A 16,874-nucleotide genomic window follows, 5' to 3' on the forward strand; every position below is an offset into this window, starting at 1 on the left:
AAGTAAAGAGGGGAGAACTTATAGCTTCAGTGGATTAAAATTGATGAATTCATTTAAACCAAGTATAAATGCAATAGTAACTGAGGCAGTTGAGAATAATAGCGTTACGTAAGTATAATGATAATACGAATTTAGTTCCTCCTACAATAAAAAATTAGTTGTCTAAAATTTCTCCTACAATACGATTGGTGTATTTAACTATAGGTCTCTAATTTTCTCGGCTTACCAAACACTTTATCATCTTAAATCCTCACTAATCCGATTTATTGACTTGATGCAACTGTCGCGGCAATTATGGATATGTTTAATAAGTAGATTTGTCTGAGCCAGACCAACTTGTACAGCCTCTTAATCAGCCGTTATAAACACTTTTGATGCAACCGGGTCTTGATACGAGTGGCAACGTGCTGCGCAACCCACACCGAGCCAGCCACGGTGCAGCAAAACCCGTGGGTGTGACCTTCCCTCTCGATAGATAAGCAAGTACCAGGAGCATGCTTTGAAATCTGCACAATGGAGATTCAACGGGAGACTCTCTTCCTTCATGTCTCAGAAAATAAAAAGAGGAAATCTACTAACCTCTTCAAAGAGTTGCAGCGGACCCCAATGATCATCAATGCCAAATAAAAACGCAAGCTTGCTCTGGTTTTCTCTCATGAACTCCCAGTCTGGCTCTGCAGCGAGCTTATAACCAAAATGGATGGCATAATTTGAGTTCAAATCAAAACTCCATAAGCACATTGTCAAAAAAAAAAAAAATACCTCTCTAAACTCTGTCATTGCCATATATAGAACATTACGCATAGTGTGATACTGCAAAAGAAAAAAACATCAAAAGCTAACTCGCCTGAAAATTTACTAGGTTGCAAGAACTTGAATACCATCAAGGATTTTATACAACCTATTTTTTCAAAGTGAGTGCAAGTGAAAGCTAAAATAAGATCAATACTGATACGTTACAGAGAGTGTATTTCAGGAAGAAGAAGCAGGCTAAGAGAAGTGAGAATGGAGAAGAGGAAATCTCAGTGGCGGGCTAGTCAGCTTGAAGAAACAGAGTACAAAGACTCCCTATCACTCAGAGTCTTTGGAGCAGCAAAGAAGAAGGAGTGAAGAGCAAAGACTCGGAAGCGTTGAGAGTCTTTGCCAAATAAATGAGATGTCGTTATTTCTTTTATAAATAGGAGTTTGTTAGGCATTGCCTTTCTCATGCTTAAAGTTGTGTGTAGAGTCGTTATGAGACTTCTATCCCTTTGATCGTCATGAGATCATAGGGCCTCTTTGAGCTACGATTTGTATTTCGTTTTGGGATATTCAGTAAGATCGTTCTATTTCCTTCTTATTGAGATCCATTGTGTGAAATACTAGTGTGAGGGGTTTTACGAAAGAGAGAGATCGGAGTTATAAACTTATCAAATTGGTGCGTTTGTGACGTGTTCGAACGAGGTAGATGGCGACCGTTGAGGATTCTGGCGTTATGGGTTCGGAGTATGACGATACTGTGGCCGAGATTTCTCAGGATGTGATGTTTCTGAAGCGCGAGTGGGACCGAGTCAACAACTCGGTGATTCAGGTGACGGATCATGTTGCGGGGATTGATCAAAAGTTGGGTACGTACGAGAAGCACTTTGCGTCACTCGATCATCGTTTTGATTTGCTACATCAGGTTCTCACGAAGATGGAGGCTAATCAGATCTCTGACAAAGCTCATGGGAAGGCGGTAGCGTCTTCTGCGGATGGATCGCCTCCTCCGATGATGTCAGCCACACGATCGACAGCATCAGCTCCGACGGTGGGGTTTCAGTTGCCTCCTGCTGTGTTTGAGAATCGCGATACCTTGCTGCGGAAGGTAGAGATGCCGGTGTTTGATGGATCTAGTCCTTTTGGTTGGATTGCTCGAGTTGAACGATATTTTCGTTTGGGGAACTTTCATGGGTTGGAGAGATTACAGCTTATTTCGATGAACTTGGAAGGAGCTGTTCTCAACTGGTTTAATGGGGAGATGGAGCACGATCCTTTCACTGATTGGCTTCAGTTCAAGCAACGTTTGGTGGCTCGTTTCAGGCAGCGTATCGAAGATGAACCGGGGAAACGTTTATTCTCGATTCAACAAACTGGAAGCATTGCTGATTATGTTAATGAGTTTGAGGAGCTTCGCTCTATTGTTACGGGGGTGGATGAGAGGAACTTAACGCATGTGTTCTTTAATGGCTTGAAACCCGAATTTCGTGAGGTGATTAAGATGAAAGAGCCTCAAGGGTTGACTCAACATATTGCAGCGGTTATTGGTATGGAAGGGAGTGCCTTTTGTCAATCTGTGAGCGTCGCGGTTCAAGCAGATTACAAGTATCGCAAGTCTACGTCAGCGGGTTTTCGTGGTGGGTTCACTCAACCTACTAGTCAGGCTAAACCAGTGGTGACTACCACACCTTCGCATAATGGGTCAAATCAACGCCCGCGTCAAAAGTATACTGACGCAGAGCTGGACGCCATGCGTCGTGACCGCATTTGTTTCAAATGCAAAGGGCCTTACTCTAAGACTCATGCATGCCCGAATAAGGACCTGCGCATACTGACTGTCTTGAATGGCTTTGAAGTGGAGATACTGGATGACACATTGTGGGATTGGGGAGACGATGCGAATGATCCAAACAAACAGCTTATGGAGTTGTCGTTGAACGCGTTTTTAGGCAAAGATACTCCAACAACTACCAAGTTACGCGGTCGTTTGGGGCCTCTGGAGGTAGTCATTCTTATTGACAGTGGCGCAACGCATAACTTCATTGCTCCACATGTGGTGGCAAAGAGTAACTTAACAGCGGTTCAGGACCGAAAGCTTCAGGTCCTCTTGGGTACTGGAGTGGTTGTTGATGCTCAAGGGGTCTGTAAAGAAGTGCAATTTACTGTCCAGGAGGCAACGTTTTCAGCAGATTTTGTGTCTTTGGAGCTGGGTGGGGTAGATGTTGTGCTTGGCGTGCAGTGGTTGCGGAAGCTAGGTAAATGTATGGTTGACTGGGAGAGTCACGAGCTGACATTCTATCATGAGGGGAGATCTATTACTCTCAAGGGTGATCCGGGGCTTCATACATCAAATATGAGTCAACAGACAATGGCTTGCTCTGCAATGTGTTCATTGTTTGAGTTGGACTCTGCCAAAAGCCCAACGATACCACGTCAACTGCAACCCTTGCTACAGGAATTCCATCAAGTATTTGCACCACCTGTGGGTTTACCACCGGTTCGAGGACAAGAACATCGAATTACCTTGTTACCAGGAACGACGGCAGTCTCAGTACGACCATACCGTTATCCGCAAGCTAGTCAGAAGGCGATGGAGACAATGGTTAGTGAGATGCTAACTTCTGGTATTATACGGCCGAGTCGCAGTCCATTCTCGAGCCCGGTTTTATTGGTACGCAAGAAGGATAATACTAACCGTTTTTGTGTGGATTATCGAGCCTTGAATCGCATGACAGTACCAGACAAGTACCCCATTCCTCGGATTGATCAACTTCTTGATGAACTCCATGGTGCTGCCTTCTTTACCAAACTGGATCTGCGTTCCGGTTATCACCAAATCAGGATGTGTGAAGGCGACATTGAGAAGACTGCGTTCCGCACACATGATGGGCACTATGAATTCTTGGTAATGCCTTTTGGTCTCATGAATGCCCCTGCAACCTTTCAAGCCTTGATGAACGATATCTTTCGTCCGTTTCTCAGAAAGTTTGTGGTGGTGTTCTTTGACGATATACTGATCTATAGTGCGACGATTACTGAGCACATTGACCACCTCCGGTTGGTCTTGGAACAATTTGTGGAGCAGTGCCTGTTTGCCAACCTCAAGAAATGCTCTTTTGGTCAACAGAGTGTGGAGTACTTGGGCCACATTATAAGTTCTCAAGGTGTGGCTACTGATCCAGCAAAAACGTCCGCTATGACACGTTGGCCAAGTCCTCGAACTGTGAAGGAATTGCGTGGCTTCCTTGGCCTTACGGGTTACTACCGCCGTTTCGTTCAAGCATATGGGTCTATCGCTAAACCGCTCACTGAGTTATTACGAAGGGAACAGTTTCTGTGGTCTAAAGCAGCACAAGCAGCGTTCGATAACCTCAAGCAAGCTATGGTGCAAGCGCCAGTCTTGGCTTTACCAGATTTCGAGGCATTATTCGTCGTTGAAACTGATGCTTCCGGTTATGGTCTTGGGGCAGTGCTCATGCAGAATAAGAAGCCTTTGGCATATTTCAGTTATGCGTTAACTCCACGAGAGCAGCTCAAACCTATTTATGAGCGTGAGTTGATGGCGATTGTCATGGCTGTCTTAAAATGGAAACATTACCTTATGGGAAGACGTTTTGTGGTGCATACTGATCAGAAAAGTCTTAAGTTTCTGCTTGAACAACGGGAAGTATCATTGGATTATCAGCGGTGGATGTCTCGGTTGCTTGGGTTTCAGTTCGACATCATTTACAAACCAGGCATCGACAATAAAGCTGCGGATGGACTATCACGACAGATGCAACAGAATGTCATTCAGGGTTGTAGCCTTCTTCTGTCACTCAGTGTTCCGACTGTTCTTCAATTGCAAGATATTTATGCAGAAATTGAGCATGATGTCGACATTCAGAACATTAAGCGGCAGCTGCTGGCCGGAGAACCTGTGAAGAAGGGTCTCTCCGTCATTGATGGTCGTGTGTGGTACAAACGTCGTCTCTTGATTCCTAAGACATCACGTTTTATTCCGTTAATACTGTCTGAGTTTCACGATGGCGTAACGGGTGGACACTCGGGAGTGTTCAAAACTCTTAAACGAATTCAAGGGTCTTTTCATTGGGCAGATATGCGTACTACAATTCAAAACTATGTTACTAGTTGTGGCGTGTGTCAGACTCACAAGACGTCCACACTATCACCGGCTGGTTTACTTCAGCCGTTACCCATTCCCACGAGAGTTTGGCAAGATATCAGTATGGATTTCATTGAAGGGCTTCCGTCTTCAGGGGGTATCAATGTTATCTTCGTTGTGGTGGACCGCTTAAGCAAGTATGCTCATTTCTTCGGTCTACGCCACCCCTTTACTGCAGCTGATGTGGCTGGCGTTTTTCTTTCAGAGGTAGTAAAGTTGCATGGTTTTCCGGCTTCAATTGTCTCAGACCGTGATCGCATTTTCCTCAGTACCTTCTGGAAAGATTGTTTCCGTTTGGCGGGGACTTCGTTGAAGTACAGTACGGCATTTCATCCTCAAACGGATGGTCAGTCTGAGGTTGTCAATCGTTGCTTGGAGACATATCTGCGTTGTTACGCTTCAGCTCACCCTAAAACTTGGAGTAAGTTTTTGAGTTGGGCAGAGTTTTGGTACAACACGAGCTTTCATACGTCCATCGGCACCACTCCTTTCAAAGTTGTGTATGGCCGTGAGCCCCCTTCGGTGATCACGTTTGAGATGGGATCGACTGCTAATTTTGAGTTGGAGCAGAATCTGGTGGAAAGGGACGCTATGTTGGCTGAATTACGTGAGACATTAACTCGGGCTCAAGAAGTGATGAAGGCATCTGCTGATAAACATCGGCGTGACGTTGAGTTTGAAGTTGGCACAATGGTGTTTCTCAAGTTGCGACCATACCGTCAACAATCTGTTGCTCGCCGTCCCTATCACAAGCTTGCTGCTAAGTTTTACGGACCTTTCGAGGTTCTTGAAAGGATTGGCCAGGTCGCATATCGTCTGCGCTTACCAGTGGAGTCCAAAGTTCATCCTGTTTTCCACGTTTCGCAACTTAAGGCCGCCGTCGGGACTAATTTGCGGGCTACGCCTTTGCCATCGTCATTTAATGTGAATGGTCAACTGATCATTCGACCGGAGAAGGTATTGGGTACACGGTACACAGCTGATGGTCGCTTGGAGGTGTTGATTCAGTGGTCGGATCTTCCGTCTCACGAGAATTCATGGGTTTCAGGGTTCGATTTTGCTACACAGTTTCCGGAGTTTCAGCTTGAGGACAAGCTGCGTTTCATTGGGCGGGGTAATGATACGTTACAGAGAGTGTATTTCAGGAAGAAGAAGCAGGCTAAGAGAAGTGAGAATGGAGAAGAGGAAATCTCAGTGGCGGGCTAGTCAGCTTGAAGAAACAGAGTACAAAGACTCCCTATCACTCAGAGTCTTTGGAGCAGCAAAGAAGAAGGAGTGAAGAGCAAAGACTCGGAAGCGTTGAGAGTCTTTGCCAAATAAATGAGATGTCGTTATTTCTTTTATAAATAGGAGTTTGTTAGGCATTGCCTTTCTCATGCTTAAAGTTGTGTGTAGAGTCGTTATGAGACTTCTATCCCTTTGATCGTCATGAGATCATAGGGCCTCTTTGAGCTACGATTTGTATTTCGTTTTGGGATATTCAGTAAGATCGTTCTATTTCCTTCTTATTGAGATCCATTGTGTGAAATACTAGTGTGAGGGGTTTTACGAAAGAGAGAGATCGGAGTTATAAACTTATCAAATACCTGCCTCAAGTGAGTGCAAGTAGCTTGAACAGCAGTATCAGACCATGAAGCTCCAAGAGAGTATGATACAAGGCGACGTGCAGCCGACATAGGTAACAGTCCCAACGATGCAACCAGAAAGCTTGCTGTAGCAGACAGAAGAGAAGACCTGGAATCCAACAATGTCATTTATAAGTATTGGTTTCATTGGTTACTTCATAACGAGGATTCATAAGATATTGAGAAGGAAAAGCTCACGCTGCAAGTTTCCCAATTAGTGATTGCTTTGTTGATTGTTGGTTCAGAGTCAAAAATGGATATAGGCCAATGCAATATAAAACCTACAAGCAATCCCCAGAGAATATACATGATCACATAGCCTAGAGAGAAACTGTGTTAGAGGAAGTATGGTTTTAGAGGAATGAGTCTATACCTTCTCCGAGCACTTCCTTAATATTTCAAGTGATATATAAGACCCAATAGAATGCCCAACCTACAAAAAGGAACCTAAATCTGAGTTGGAATTTTTTTTGTTAAATTAATAGATGTATGTATTTTTGTCATAAGAAGTTGTATGTCAATGGAAAACATGTAGTGTGGTGCATTGTATACATGACATATATAGATAGCCTTACCAATATGATTGGGACTTTCACGCTCTCTAACTCCTGCCTAATAAATTCAACCTGTATGATATAACAGGTTACGATCTTAACTTCAGGGTATATCCAGGGCAGGTAAAGAGCTTAAAATGCCCACACACACATAACAATAAGGTGCTTAAGCGAAGGAAAATGATGGTGCTTTTAGGCTAATAAGGAACATGTTATTATTACCTTATGATCGATTTGGTCTTGCAAGGAAAACAGCTTACCAGATTCCCAGTCCTTAAAACAAAGCAACACGAAACATACAAAGCTAAGAGTCTAAACGCAACCATCAAACTGCAAGATCTGAAGCAAAGTTACTTATAGTGTTGTTACCTTGCTGGTGTGAGATATTTGCCCAACAGCTACGCAAGAACAGCAACAAACCAATCAAAACCAATGGAATCAAACTCGAGAGTGGAGTGGGCATATATATATATAAACCTGTAATCGACGCATTGCCATCAAGAAACTGGTGTAAAGATTCCAAGAAGTCATTGTAAAACGACACAACACCTGAAGATTACCAAACCAAAATGTATTAATAAACACATAACCACAGTTCTCAAAATCTAGTATTTAAATGAGCATTGAGCATATAATAATATAGAATGAAACCTGGGTTTCCCGGAATGAACAGTACATGAAACTTGGGACTCTCAGCTTGAATCTCCACCACTTCCGTCATTGAACTTAAGAATCACAAAACCAGAATAAAAATTGTGTAAATTTACAATTAAATATTTCAAATTAATCGAAGAAAAAAAGATAAGAGATTAATAATATATATACCCACCCAGAGACTCTGCACAATCTGGGAGTAACAGTTCTTTTAGCTTCGTTCATCAATTCCTTCTCACTCTCCATATCTGCGATCACGCGATTCAACCTATATCTTCTACGAGAGCTGTCGACAGTAGTAAAAAATAAAACTAGAGACGCATTCAAAAGGCTGTAAACCATGTGGGAGAAGAGAGAGCAAGAACAAAAATGCACCTGGAAGCGGAGGAGGAGTATAGAGTTTGGAGAATCGAACCGCCGATCGGAGGAAGAGAGCAGCGGAGAGACGGAGTTACCAACGGTAGTCGTAGAAGATGATGATGATGATGACCATATCGCATTTTTGCTTTATTTGTTTTTTTTTGTTTCTCGTTATTTTTTTTACAACGTTCAGGGATGCGACGTCGTTTTCAATGTCAGAGATCTTTGGGCTTATGGTAACATTTAAAGGTATTTGGGCTTATCAGAACGTTTTAGAGATATTTGGGCTTATGATAACGTCGTCTATGCGACGTCGTTTCAAGTATTCAGGTCTTTGGGCTTATTAGTGGATACTCGGATATCAGATCGGTTCTAAAGATGTTGGTACGATCGGTTCTCTTCTTAATTTCGGTTCGCTTTTGGGTTTTTTAATTAGACAACATCGTTTACGCGACGTCGTTTCGAGTGTTAGTAGTTCTTTGGGCTTATCTCCACCTCACACTTCCACTACAAAAGAGAGGTCCTTTCGTTGACACACACAGACAGATAAGTGTTTCCCAGAGAGAAGAGAGAGAGAGAGAGACAAGTCTCAATGGCGTCTGTAGCTTCTTCAACCACTCTCATCTCCTCCTCCGCTAGTGTTCTCCCAGCCACCAAGTCTTCGCTTCTTCCATCTCCCTCCCTCTCTTTCCTTCCAACCCTCTCCTCTCCTTCCCCATCCGCTTCTCTCCGGCTCGCTCGTCCCTCTCCCCTCACCTCAATCCGCTCCTCTTCTCGCCGGAGCTTCGCTGTCAAGGCCCAAACCGTAAGTTATCTAAATGTCCATACTTTCTCTGAATCCATTAACCTATCATAAGACTTCGCTCTCTTCCTATGTATAACAGTCTCTGTGACTGGTTTGTGTAGATTATTTCCACTTAAAGTACATAACTTTATCGACATTTTGTTCATAGGGTTGTTGGGTTTGTGTAGATTATTTCCACTTAAAGTACATAACTTTATCGACATTTTGTTCTTTTGTGTGTTGATAGGATGATCTTCCATTGGTTGGAAACAAGGCGCCTGATTTTGAGGCAGAGGCTGTGTTCGATCAGGAGTTCATCAAGGTATCTTTTTGTCTAAACAACCTTTCTTCTAACAATGGCTAGTTATGTATATATGAGGCATGAGTTTAAGTTTGTAACTAAATGAGTATGTGTCTTATTGGTGTGGAAAGTAATTGGGTAAATTGATGAATAAATGGTTTCTTTCAGGTCAAGCTCTCTGAGTACATTGGGAAGAAGTATGTGATTCTCTTTTTCTACCCCTTGGACTTCACTTTCGTCTGCCCAACAGGTTTGCTATAATCATACCCAAGTTGAATATCTGAGGCTCACTGCACATCCTTATCTCATTTCTCTTTTTTGTATTCTAGAGATTACTGCCTTCAGTGACCGGTATGCAGAATTTGAGAAGCTGAACACAGAAGTGTTAGGTGTCTCTGTTGATAGTGTGGTAAGTAAAACAGTTTACAAGTTTACAACAATTCTTATCTTGTTTCCAAATTGCTTCGACTCATCCTTACTTGTTGTGTTGATGATGTCCACATAGTTCTCCCACCTTGCTTGGGTTCAAACCGACAGAAAATCTGGAGGACTTGGTGATCTCAACTATCCACTTATATCAGATGTCACTAAATCTATCTCAAAATCTTTTGGAGTGCTCATCCATGATCAGGTAACATTGTTAGCCTCTCAATCTTCACTTTCTAAAAGTGTTTAGTAACTAATAAAAGTGAAAAAAAAAACAGGGAATAGCGTTGAGAGGGCTTTTCATAATAGACAAGGAAGGAGTGATCCAACATTCAACCATCAACAATCTTGGTATTGGCCGAAGTGTTGATGAGACAATGAGAACCCTTCAGGTATAATAAATACTCTCAAGTTCAAAACCTGTTCCTTTTCTTTATCTCATTACTGTTTGTGTGATGCCATATTATTCTCAATGTTGCAGGCATTACAGTACATCCAGGAGAACCCTGATGAAGTCTGCCCTGCAGGATGGAAACCAGGGGAGAAGTCAATGAAACCTGACCCCAAGCTCAGCAAAGAGTATTTCTCAGCTATTTAGAAATATCTACAAAACCTTTGTTATATGTGAGCTGAGTTTTTATTTTAAACGCTGAACATTCCTTTGTTTGAATCTCCACTTTGTCCCCCCAGAATCCTTGAAACTTCATTTTCCATTAATAAAAGTCTTGTTATCTCCATTTTCTCGCTTGGAGTAGGACTCAATGTGGTTTCTTTCTTTCTTAACCAGCTTTTACCAATGAAAACTGTTTAAAATTTATAAATCAATTTTTCATGTCAAACCGATGATGTGTTGGTCTCTTAAACACACAAAAATTATCAAATATATAATTAATAAGATATTTAAAATACATAAAATTTTAAAAGTTGGAAATAATCTAAAATTTCAAAAAAAAAATTAATATTATAAACTTAAAAATAAATAAATTCAAAGGTAATAAAATATTAAAAAAATAAAATAAATTAAAATGAGAAAATATTGCAAAATTCAAAAACTTATTTGAAAAAAAAAAACACCATATTTTTCTTCACTCATTCTTTTTCTTTTTGGTGCTTTATTTTAGATTGTAGGTAAATCTCCACTTGTTTTTTTAAAAGGGTATATCTCCACTTGGATGATAACATTATCATCATCATCATTATAGAATTACTAACAGGAATTGCTGGCGCCATGGCAACTGGCAAAAAAGTTTCACCTAAAATAATACAACTGCAAGGTGGCCTTCGTTTTGTGTGAGATTGATCAACATGGCTAAAAACAGAAACGTGGGTTGATTAAGCTATAAGACATGCATTATGTTTAATTAGTATAGATGATTATTTGATGTGACAAATTAATTGGCTGAAAGGATTTTGCCTTGTGTCACTAGGCAAGATAATGATCATATATCACCTCTTGGTATTGTAGATTAAGCTAATCTAAAAAAAAAAAAAAGAGCTAATAAACAGTGTCCATAATCAGGGAATAACATTAATTAGTGAACAATAAGAGATTTAAGTTAATGTTTTTCTTAGATAAGATAAAACCATGGGTACTAAAAAAAAAGAAAAGCAAAATGAAAAAAACAAATATTTCAAATTAAAACATAGACTAGGAAACGAAAAGCAAGAGGTGCTGCTGATAACTTAGTAACAAGATCACACCATCAAGAACCGCCAGGACTTGCATACTTCGTACGTTTGCCTTTTCGATCGAAGTCAGCAACTCGCGATCGCCTATTCTCCTTAATGCTACGTTTACGAGAGGCAGGAAGTCTCATCTCCTGCGAGATGAAAAAAGTTCAACAGGGGGTTAGTGAACAAATGGTTAGAGAATGTTAATATACAGAGAGGAGATGGAGAGAGTGCTTACTTCATTTGCATGTTCTTCATCAGTAGAGAGATGCTTCCTGAACTGATCAATGCTTTTGGTACCAAAGTGACACAAACTGCAATTAAACGTAGAGGTAGGTTCACCGCTTTCACTGCTACACTTGTGAAGAACAAGTCTTGTTTGTTCGGAACCTGCAAGTAAGCTTTCCTACCGCCACTCTGCAGAACTGAGCAGGAATGACGTTTTGGAAGGCCTAAATGAATAAGCCAGGAAAAGCTTGTCATTATTCTCTTGTAGTAGCTCGACAAGATAATGTGAAATCCAATCCACATGATCCGATATGACCATCATTATAGTAACAGCCCGAGGAGGATTATCATAATTAGGGATGTCAATTGGACGGATTGGGTGGATTTGGGCGTGTTCAGATTGGCTTATTTTTTTCTGGGCGTTTTTTGGTCAAACTTAAAAGATGTACAGATTAGAAATGTCATATATCTATACTATTATTTATGAAGTGATTTGGCTTATTTGTCACATTCTCCATAATTTTAGTTAATTTGCTTACTTGTCATATTTTCCATGATTTTAAGATAAATCATTAGTTCAATTAACATTATTATTAATTTTTTTATATTTTGATATCTATATATTATCATGGTATTTAAAATCATAATAAACATGAACCTATTTTACCGATATATATACTAATATTTTCTAAATTTTTTTTTAATATATAATAAACATGATATTCACGACATTTAATTAATAAATAGATATCTATACTATTATTTATGAAGTGATTTGGCTTATTTGTCATGTTCTCCATGATTTTACGTAATTTTGCTTACTTGTCATGTTTTTATTAGTAGGTTTTAGCTAAATCATTGATTTATTATTTGTTATTAGCTGAGTCATTAATATACTAATTTAAAATTATCCTTAATGAATCTTGTATATAATTAAAAACGAATATTAATAATATTAAATTTCTATGTTATATTAAAAACGAATTTTAAACAATATCTTTACTGAATTTTATATATAATTAAAAATGAATTTTATTTTAATAGTATAAAATTTATATGTTATATGTTACATTAAATAATTGATTATAAAAAATAAGATTATTCTTATATATATTGTGTTGCTATCTGAAAATAATATTTTATTATAAAAGTTAAAAAAGTTAAGATAAAAAAACAATTGATAATTAAATATTAGTCAAGCAAAAAAATTATATAAAGATATTTTCTAAACTATTTCTAAGATATTAGTGTTTTAAAAAAATTAACACAATAGTAAGTATATATTTTGATAAAAAAAATATTTGACATATATAAATACTTTGATGTTTGATTTAACTATTTAAAACCATAAATCATAACTTATTATGTTGGTTTTAGATTAAAAAAAACATAAACTAATAAGTATTCATAAGAAGTTTATGCCCGCATGTGCGGGCAAAACACCTAGTATATATATATAACATCTTCTTTTGGTACTTTATTCGTGGATTGTAGTTTAATCTCCACTTTGCTGGTAACATGATCATCATCATCATTATAGAATTAGAAACAGGAATTGCTGGTGCCATGGCATCTGGCAAAAAGATATGCATCTCCGTCGGGTATAAATATTCGTATAGCAGTCAAAGGTATGACTGTTTGTAGCATAAACAAAATAAATATGAAAGGTATTTGGTATGAGGGATGATAATAAAACATGTGTGGAGATGAGTTGGCTTATGTCCGTCTTATGAGATAGCTGTCTAGCTTTTTCAACCCATGACTTTGCTAATACATCTTGTTGTTTTAGACTAATAAGCTCGTGTTATACTCTAATACATGGGGTATTTGACTAATGGAGAAAAATCAGGATTAAAAACAATAAACCAATTTCCAAAAAGGTCTTACAAAGGTTTTTTGATAATAAAAAGTTTTGTTTGTAAGAATAGACATGGCGATTAAGAATGATCTGAGAACAGCTTGTTCCATAATAGCAATTTGACTGGCAAAAGAGATGAAAACTGTGCTCTAGTCTCCTTAGTTCTCTGCTTGCAAAGAAGCTGCAAGAGAAAGAAAAAAACACTGAAATTGCGATCCAACGGGAAAATAACCATATATTTTTGTTACTAAATTATCAGTTAGATCTAAGTACCTTTAACGGATGCTGGATCGTCTTGTGGCCTCATTGCCGGGAAGAGAATAACCTCCTGCAACATTTTATCAGTTCAGTTCATGAGTTTAGTCTGAAAGATTTAATAATCATTAGCAGAGAATTGAGATAAGAGACTGACCTTGATGTTTTGTGAGTCGGTAAACAGCATGGCAAGCCTGTCTATGCCCAATCCCCAACCACCTGTAGGAGCCAATCCATACTCTAAAGCACTGCAGAAAGTCTCATCTAAAGCCATGGCCTCGTCATCTCCAGACTGTCTATCTTTGAGCTGATCAGCAAACCTTTGACGCTGGACCACAGGATCGTTCAGCTCGGTGTAGGCGTTGCAGAGCTGCAATCACGTTTATACCACGTTAGTGAAAAAAGTATAAGGATGTGTGATGGAATCAGAGATGTAGTTAGCTTTGTACTTCATGTTTGTTGATGAACAGCTCGAATCTCTCAGTCAGAACATCGTTCGATCTATGCCATTTAGCCAATGGAGACATGATCTCGGGATGGTTGATGATGAACGTTGGGTTCACACATGTCACTTCTAGAAACTCTCCAACAAGCTGCAAAAAGAGACAACATCTCAGGTTTCAATTTCCTCTATGCACAAACATCAAAGAGGGAAGAACCTGAAGATTTTTTTACTTTATCTAGTAGGCGAGCGGTAGTCTGAGGAGGCGGACATTTCACGTCGAACCTGGCACAAGCATCAATCAGATACTTGTTGGCTTCTTCGCTAGCCAAGTCTTTTGGAATACTGAGGTTAGCCACCTTCTCTAACTCTCCTATCATCTCAATCCTCCTACAATTACCACAGATAAGCTTTAACCTCCTGAAAAACTTTTTGTTTAACCAATGAAGATATTGATTGATTATCAAACCTGAATGGAGGAGTGAAGTCGATTTCGATTGGCTCCTTATCATACCCATTAGCATGATACTTAATTTTGTAACCACCTGTTAACTCTTTAACCATGTCACTCAACATATCCTCAGTCATCTTCATCAGGTCGTTGTAGTCTGCGAAAGCCATATAGAACTCGCAAGTGGTGAACTCCGGGTTGTGTGTCAGGTCAATACCCTCGTTTCTGAACTGCTTCCCAATCTCATAGACACGTTCTAAGCCACCGACGATAAGTTGCTTGAGGAAAAGCTCAGGTGCGATACGCATGTACAGCTTCATGTCTAGATCATTGTGATGTGTCACAAAGGGTCGGGCAGCTGCTCCACCAGCAATCATGTTCATCATAGGTGTCTCAACCTCCAAGAATCTTTGGTTGTCGAGAAATCTCCGGACGTAGGAAATGATATTGGCTCTGGTTTTGAATATCTGGCGAACCTCCACGTTCAACATTAGATCAAGGTAACGCTGGCGATATCGAGATTCCTAACAAGGGAAACAAAGAAAGTAACATTAAACGCTTGCTCGGATAGAAACAGAATAATAGAGAGAACAGTATCTAAAACACAACCAGAAAGTGATCAAACAAAAGATAGAGGCTACAACAATCTTTATAGCTTTTGAAATTTTACCTGATCTTTCAGAACATATGCTTCAGGATTTCTCGGTTCACCTGGAACCCAGTTTTCAGGTTTCTACGTAAAGAAAATAGTGAAACAGATCAGTGTCAATTCAAGTAAGTTGACTCTAAGGTAATGTAACAGCCACAGTGGAGTTGCTTTACCTTTGCGCCAACACTGTCAGCCTTTCTTGGCATCATGTGGAGGCAATGTGACAGAAGAATAAACGATCGAGGAAAAATACTCAACTCTCCTCTCTTAGTTTTTCCTGAAAATCAGAGTAACTTAACAATGAAAAAGGAGGCGAAATACGCTAAAAAAACATAGAGAGGCTGCACAAACCTGGAAACCCAGTAACACCAACAATATCACCACGCTTAGCATTCGCATGGAGCTTTGAAAACTCAGCTTCATCCAACCCTGACTTACTAAAACAAGAAAATAAAAAAAAAGCAACACACCTAAGTAAAAATCTATTCCACAGCATCAAGCCATCAAAGTTAACAAAGAAGAAGCATTCACCTTGCATCAGCCATAACCTGGACCTTGAAATTCTCACCGTGTAGATCATAAAAGAATAGCTTCGAAGAGGAAGCTCGCTTGCTCATTATCCTCCCTATCAAAAATCAAATGAACATCCTTTCCACTCTTAAGAACAAAATGCCATTTAGCAGATTCAACATACCAGCTAGAGAAACCTCAGCGTCTTCAACATGATCCCCATTGTTCAAACCACCATACTTCTCAATGTACTCAGGGATAGACATCGACACAGCAAACTTGTGAGGGTACGGATTCTCCCCCTTAGCCTTCTCCGCCGCGAGATACTTCAATCTGTTCTCAAAGTATTGCTGCCAAAGATCACAGACGTAAGCTGCATTGCATAAGATCATAGTACTGAATCGAATTGTATACCGTTGGATCCATATCCTCATCATCTGCTGATGATGCCACTGACTTCTGGGAGCTTGCCTTTGGAGCCTGAATCAATCAAATTATCTTAACTAATCAACCTGATAATCTGAATGTACAGTGTTTGCTCTTACTTGTTTGGCTTTTTCCTCTTCCTTGCGTTTCCTCTCTTCCTCTCGCTGCTTCATCTTCAGTTCCTTCTTCAGAGCACTGCAACAACATCCGCTACAATCAGATTCCATTCACAAAGATGATCGAGAGACTAATAAAACGTACTTTTTACTCCGAGCTCCGTCGCCAGCCTCAGCAGTGGACGAGGGAGCAGGATCCATGGATAGTTTTGACATTGCTTGTGTGGTTTGATCAGCTGAGCCTTCCATGGAAATCGACTTCCTGGTACACGAATCCAGAAGATGACGACGGCGAAGAAGATTGAAGATGAAGAATGAGTCTTCTTTAGGGTTTATCTTTATTATTATTCCTCGTGATTTTTACGCGGGTTTAGTCATTTTGGTTTTCTCTACTCTTTCCGGTTTATTAACAAACCGATCCGGTTCGTTCGTTTTAAAAGTACATTTTCATTGATTATTGATTAATGATAGCACACAGAGTAGTTCCTCTTCTATGAGATTTATTCTTTTCTGAAACATCAATAATACCCTAAAATGGATTTCACAAGAATTAGTATTATAAAATAATCATAAATATTAAATAAGTTTCTAAAATTAGTATTTTTGAGAAACTAACTTAATATTTTATAATTATTTATTATAAAATATTAGTTATTGAGAT

At 39.5% G+C, this 16,874-nt stretch overlaps 3 protein-coding genes and 1 long non-coding RNA gene across 4 annotated transcripts; 1 reads left to right on the forward strand and 3 right to left on the reverse strand.

The window, feature by feature from the left end:
- Positions 1-89: 89 nt before the first annotated feature.
- LOC106353057 (lipid droplet-associated hydrolase) lies at positions 90-8,286 on the reverse strand. The gene is made up of 13 exons (XM_013792733.3): positions 8,112-8,286; positions 7,912-8,022; positions 7,734-7,807; positions 7,560-7,631; positions 7,452-7,480; positions 7,305-7,355; positions 7,104-7,154; positions 6,902-6,961; positions 6,727-6,809; positions 6,490-6,637; positions 763-813; positions 580-684; positions 90-506 (listed from the first exon to the last, which is right to left on the reverse strand). Exons 1-13 carry the CDS (start codon positions 8,234-8,236, stop codon positions 360-362), a joined length of 1,107 nt encoding a protein of 368 aa, XP_013648187.1. The 5' UTR covers positions 8,237-8,286; the 3' UTR covers positions 90-359.
- Positions 8,287-8,610: 324 nt separating this feature from the next.
- On the forward strand, positions 8,611-10,344 carry LOC106353059 (2-Cys peroxiredoxin BAS1, chloroplastic-like). Its single transcript, XM_013792734.1, has 7 exons — positions 8,611-8,901; positions 9,128-9,202; positions 9,350-9,431; positions 9,511-9,590; positions 9,687-9,812; positions 9,886-9,999; positions 10,089-10,344. The coding sequence occupies exons 1-7, from the start codon at positions 8,689-8,691 to the stop codon at positions 10,203-10,205; spliced, it is 807 nt and encodes a 268-aa protein (XP_013648188.1). The 5' UTR covers positions 8,611-8,688; the 3' UTR covers positions 10,206-10,344.
- On the reverse strand, positions 10,255-12,122 carry LOC125606996. The gene is made up of 2 exons (XR_007338238.1): positions 11,517-12,122; positions 10,255-11,427 (listed from the first exon to the last, which is right to left on the reverse strand). It is a non-coding gene; the product is annotated as an uncharacterized LOC125606996 (long non-coding RNA).
- A 1,229-nt stretch (positions 12,123-13,351) lies between these two features.
- LOC106353060 (lysine--tRNA ligase, cytoplasmic) lies at positions 13,352-16,585 on the reverse strand. The gene is made up of 14 exons (XM_013792735.3): positions 16,359-16,585; positions 16,217-16,292; positions 16,086-16,151; positions 15,856-16,021; positions 15,693-15,786; positions 15,513-15,598; positions 15,335-15,438; positions 15,183-15,245; positions 14,531-15,036; positions 14,295-14,451; positions 14,069-14,212; positions 13,777-13,989; positions 13,638-13,692; positions 13,352-13,545 (listed from the first exon to the last, which is right to left on the reverse strand). The coding sequence occupies exons 1-14, from the start codon at positions 16,460-16,462 to the stop codon at positions 13,523-13,525; spliced, it is 1,857 nt and encodes a 618-aa protein (XP_013648189.1). The 5' UTR covers positions 16,463-16,585; the 3' UTR covers positions 13,352-13,522.
- Positions 16,586-16,874: the final 289 nt, after the last annotated feature.

Source organism: Brassica napus, chromosome A3 (genome assembly GCF_020379485.1).
Source record: "Brassica napus cultivar Da-Ae chromosome A3, Da-Ae, whole genome shotgun sequence".
NCBI lineage: Eukaryota > Viridiplantae > Streptophyta > Magnoliopsida > Brassicales > Brassicaceae > Brassica > Brassica napus.

Bases quoted from the DNA above. Each gene is read 5' to 3' on its own strand.
- LOC106353057 (XM_013792733.3), bottom strand. From the start codon at position 8,236: ATGCGATATGGTCATCATCATCATCATCTTCTACGACTACCGTTGGTA. The intron at 7,632-7,733 runs GTTTCATTCTAT...GGTAATCTTCAG, and splicing joins GTTCATTCCGGGAAACCCAG to GTGTTGTGTCGTTTTACAAT. The intron at 814-6,489 runs GTATTTGATAAG...TTTCTTTTGCAG, and splicing joins CTTGCACTCACTTGAGGCAG to TATCACACTATGCGTAATGT.
- LOC106353059 (XM_013792734.1), top strand. From the start codon at position 8,689: ATGGCGTCTGTAGCTTCTTCAACCACTCTCATCTCCTCCTCCGCTAGT. The intron at 9,203-9,349 runs GTATCTTTTTGT...GGTTTCTTTCAG, and splicing joins TCGATCAGGAGTTCATCAAG to GTCAAGCTCTCTGAGTACAT. The intron at 9,432-9,510 runs GTTTGCTATAAT...TTTGTATTCTAG, and splicing joins CACTTTCGTCTGCCCAACAG to AGATTACTGCCTTCAGTGAC.
- LOC106353060 (XM_013792735.3), bottom strand. From the start codon at position 16,462: ATGGAAGGCTCAGCTGATCAAACCACACAAGCAATGTCAAAACTATCC. The intron at 16,022-16,085 runs GTATACAATTCG...GATCTTTGGCAG, and splicing joins ATGAGGATATGGATCCAACG to CAATACTTTGAGAACAGATT. The intron at 13,990-14,068 runs GTACAAAGCTAA...ACGTGATTGCAG, and splicing joins TGTTCATCAACAAACATGAA to CTCTGCAACGCCTACACCGA.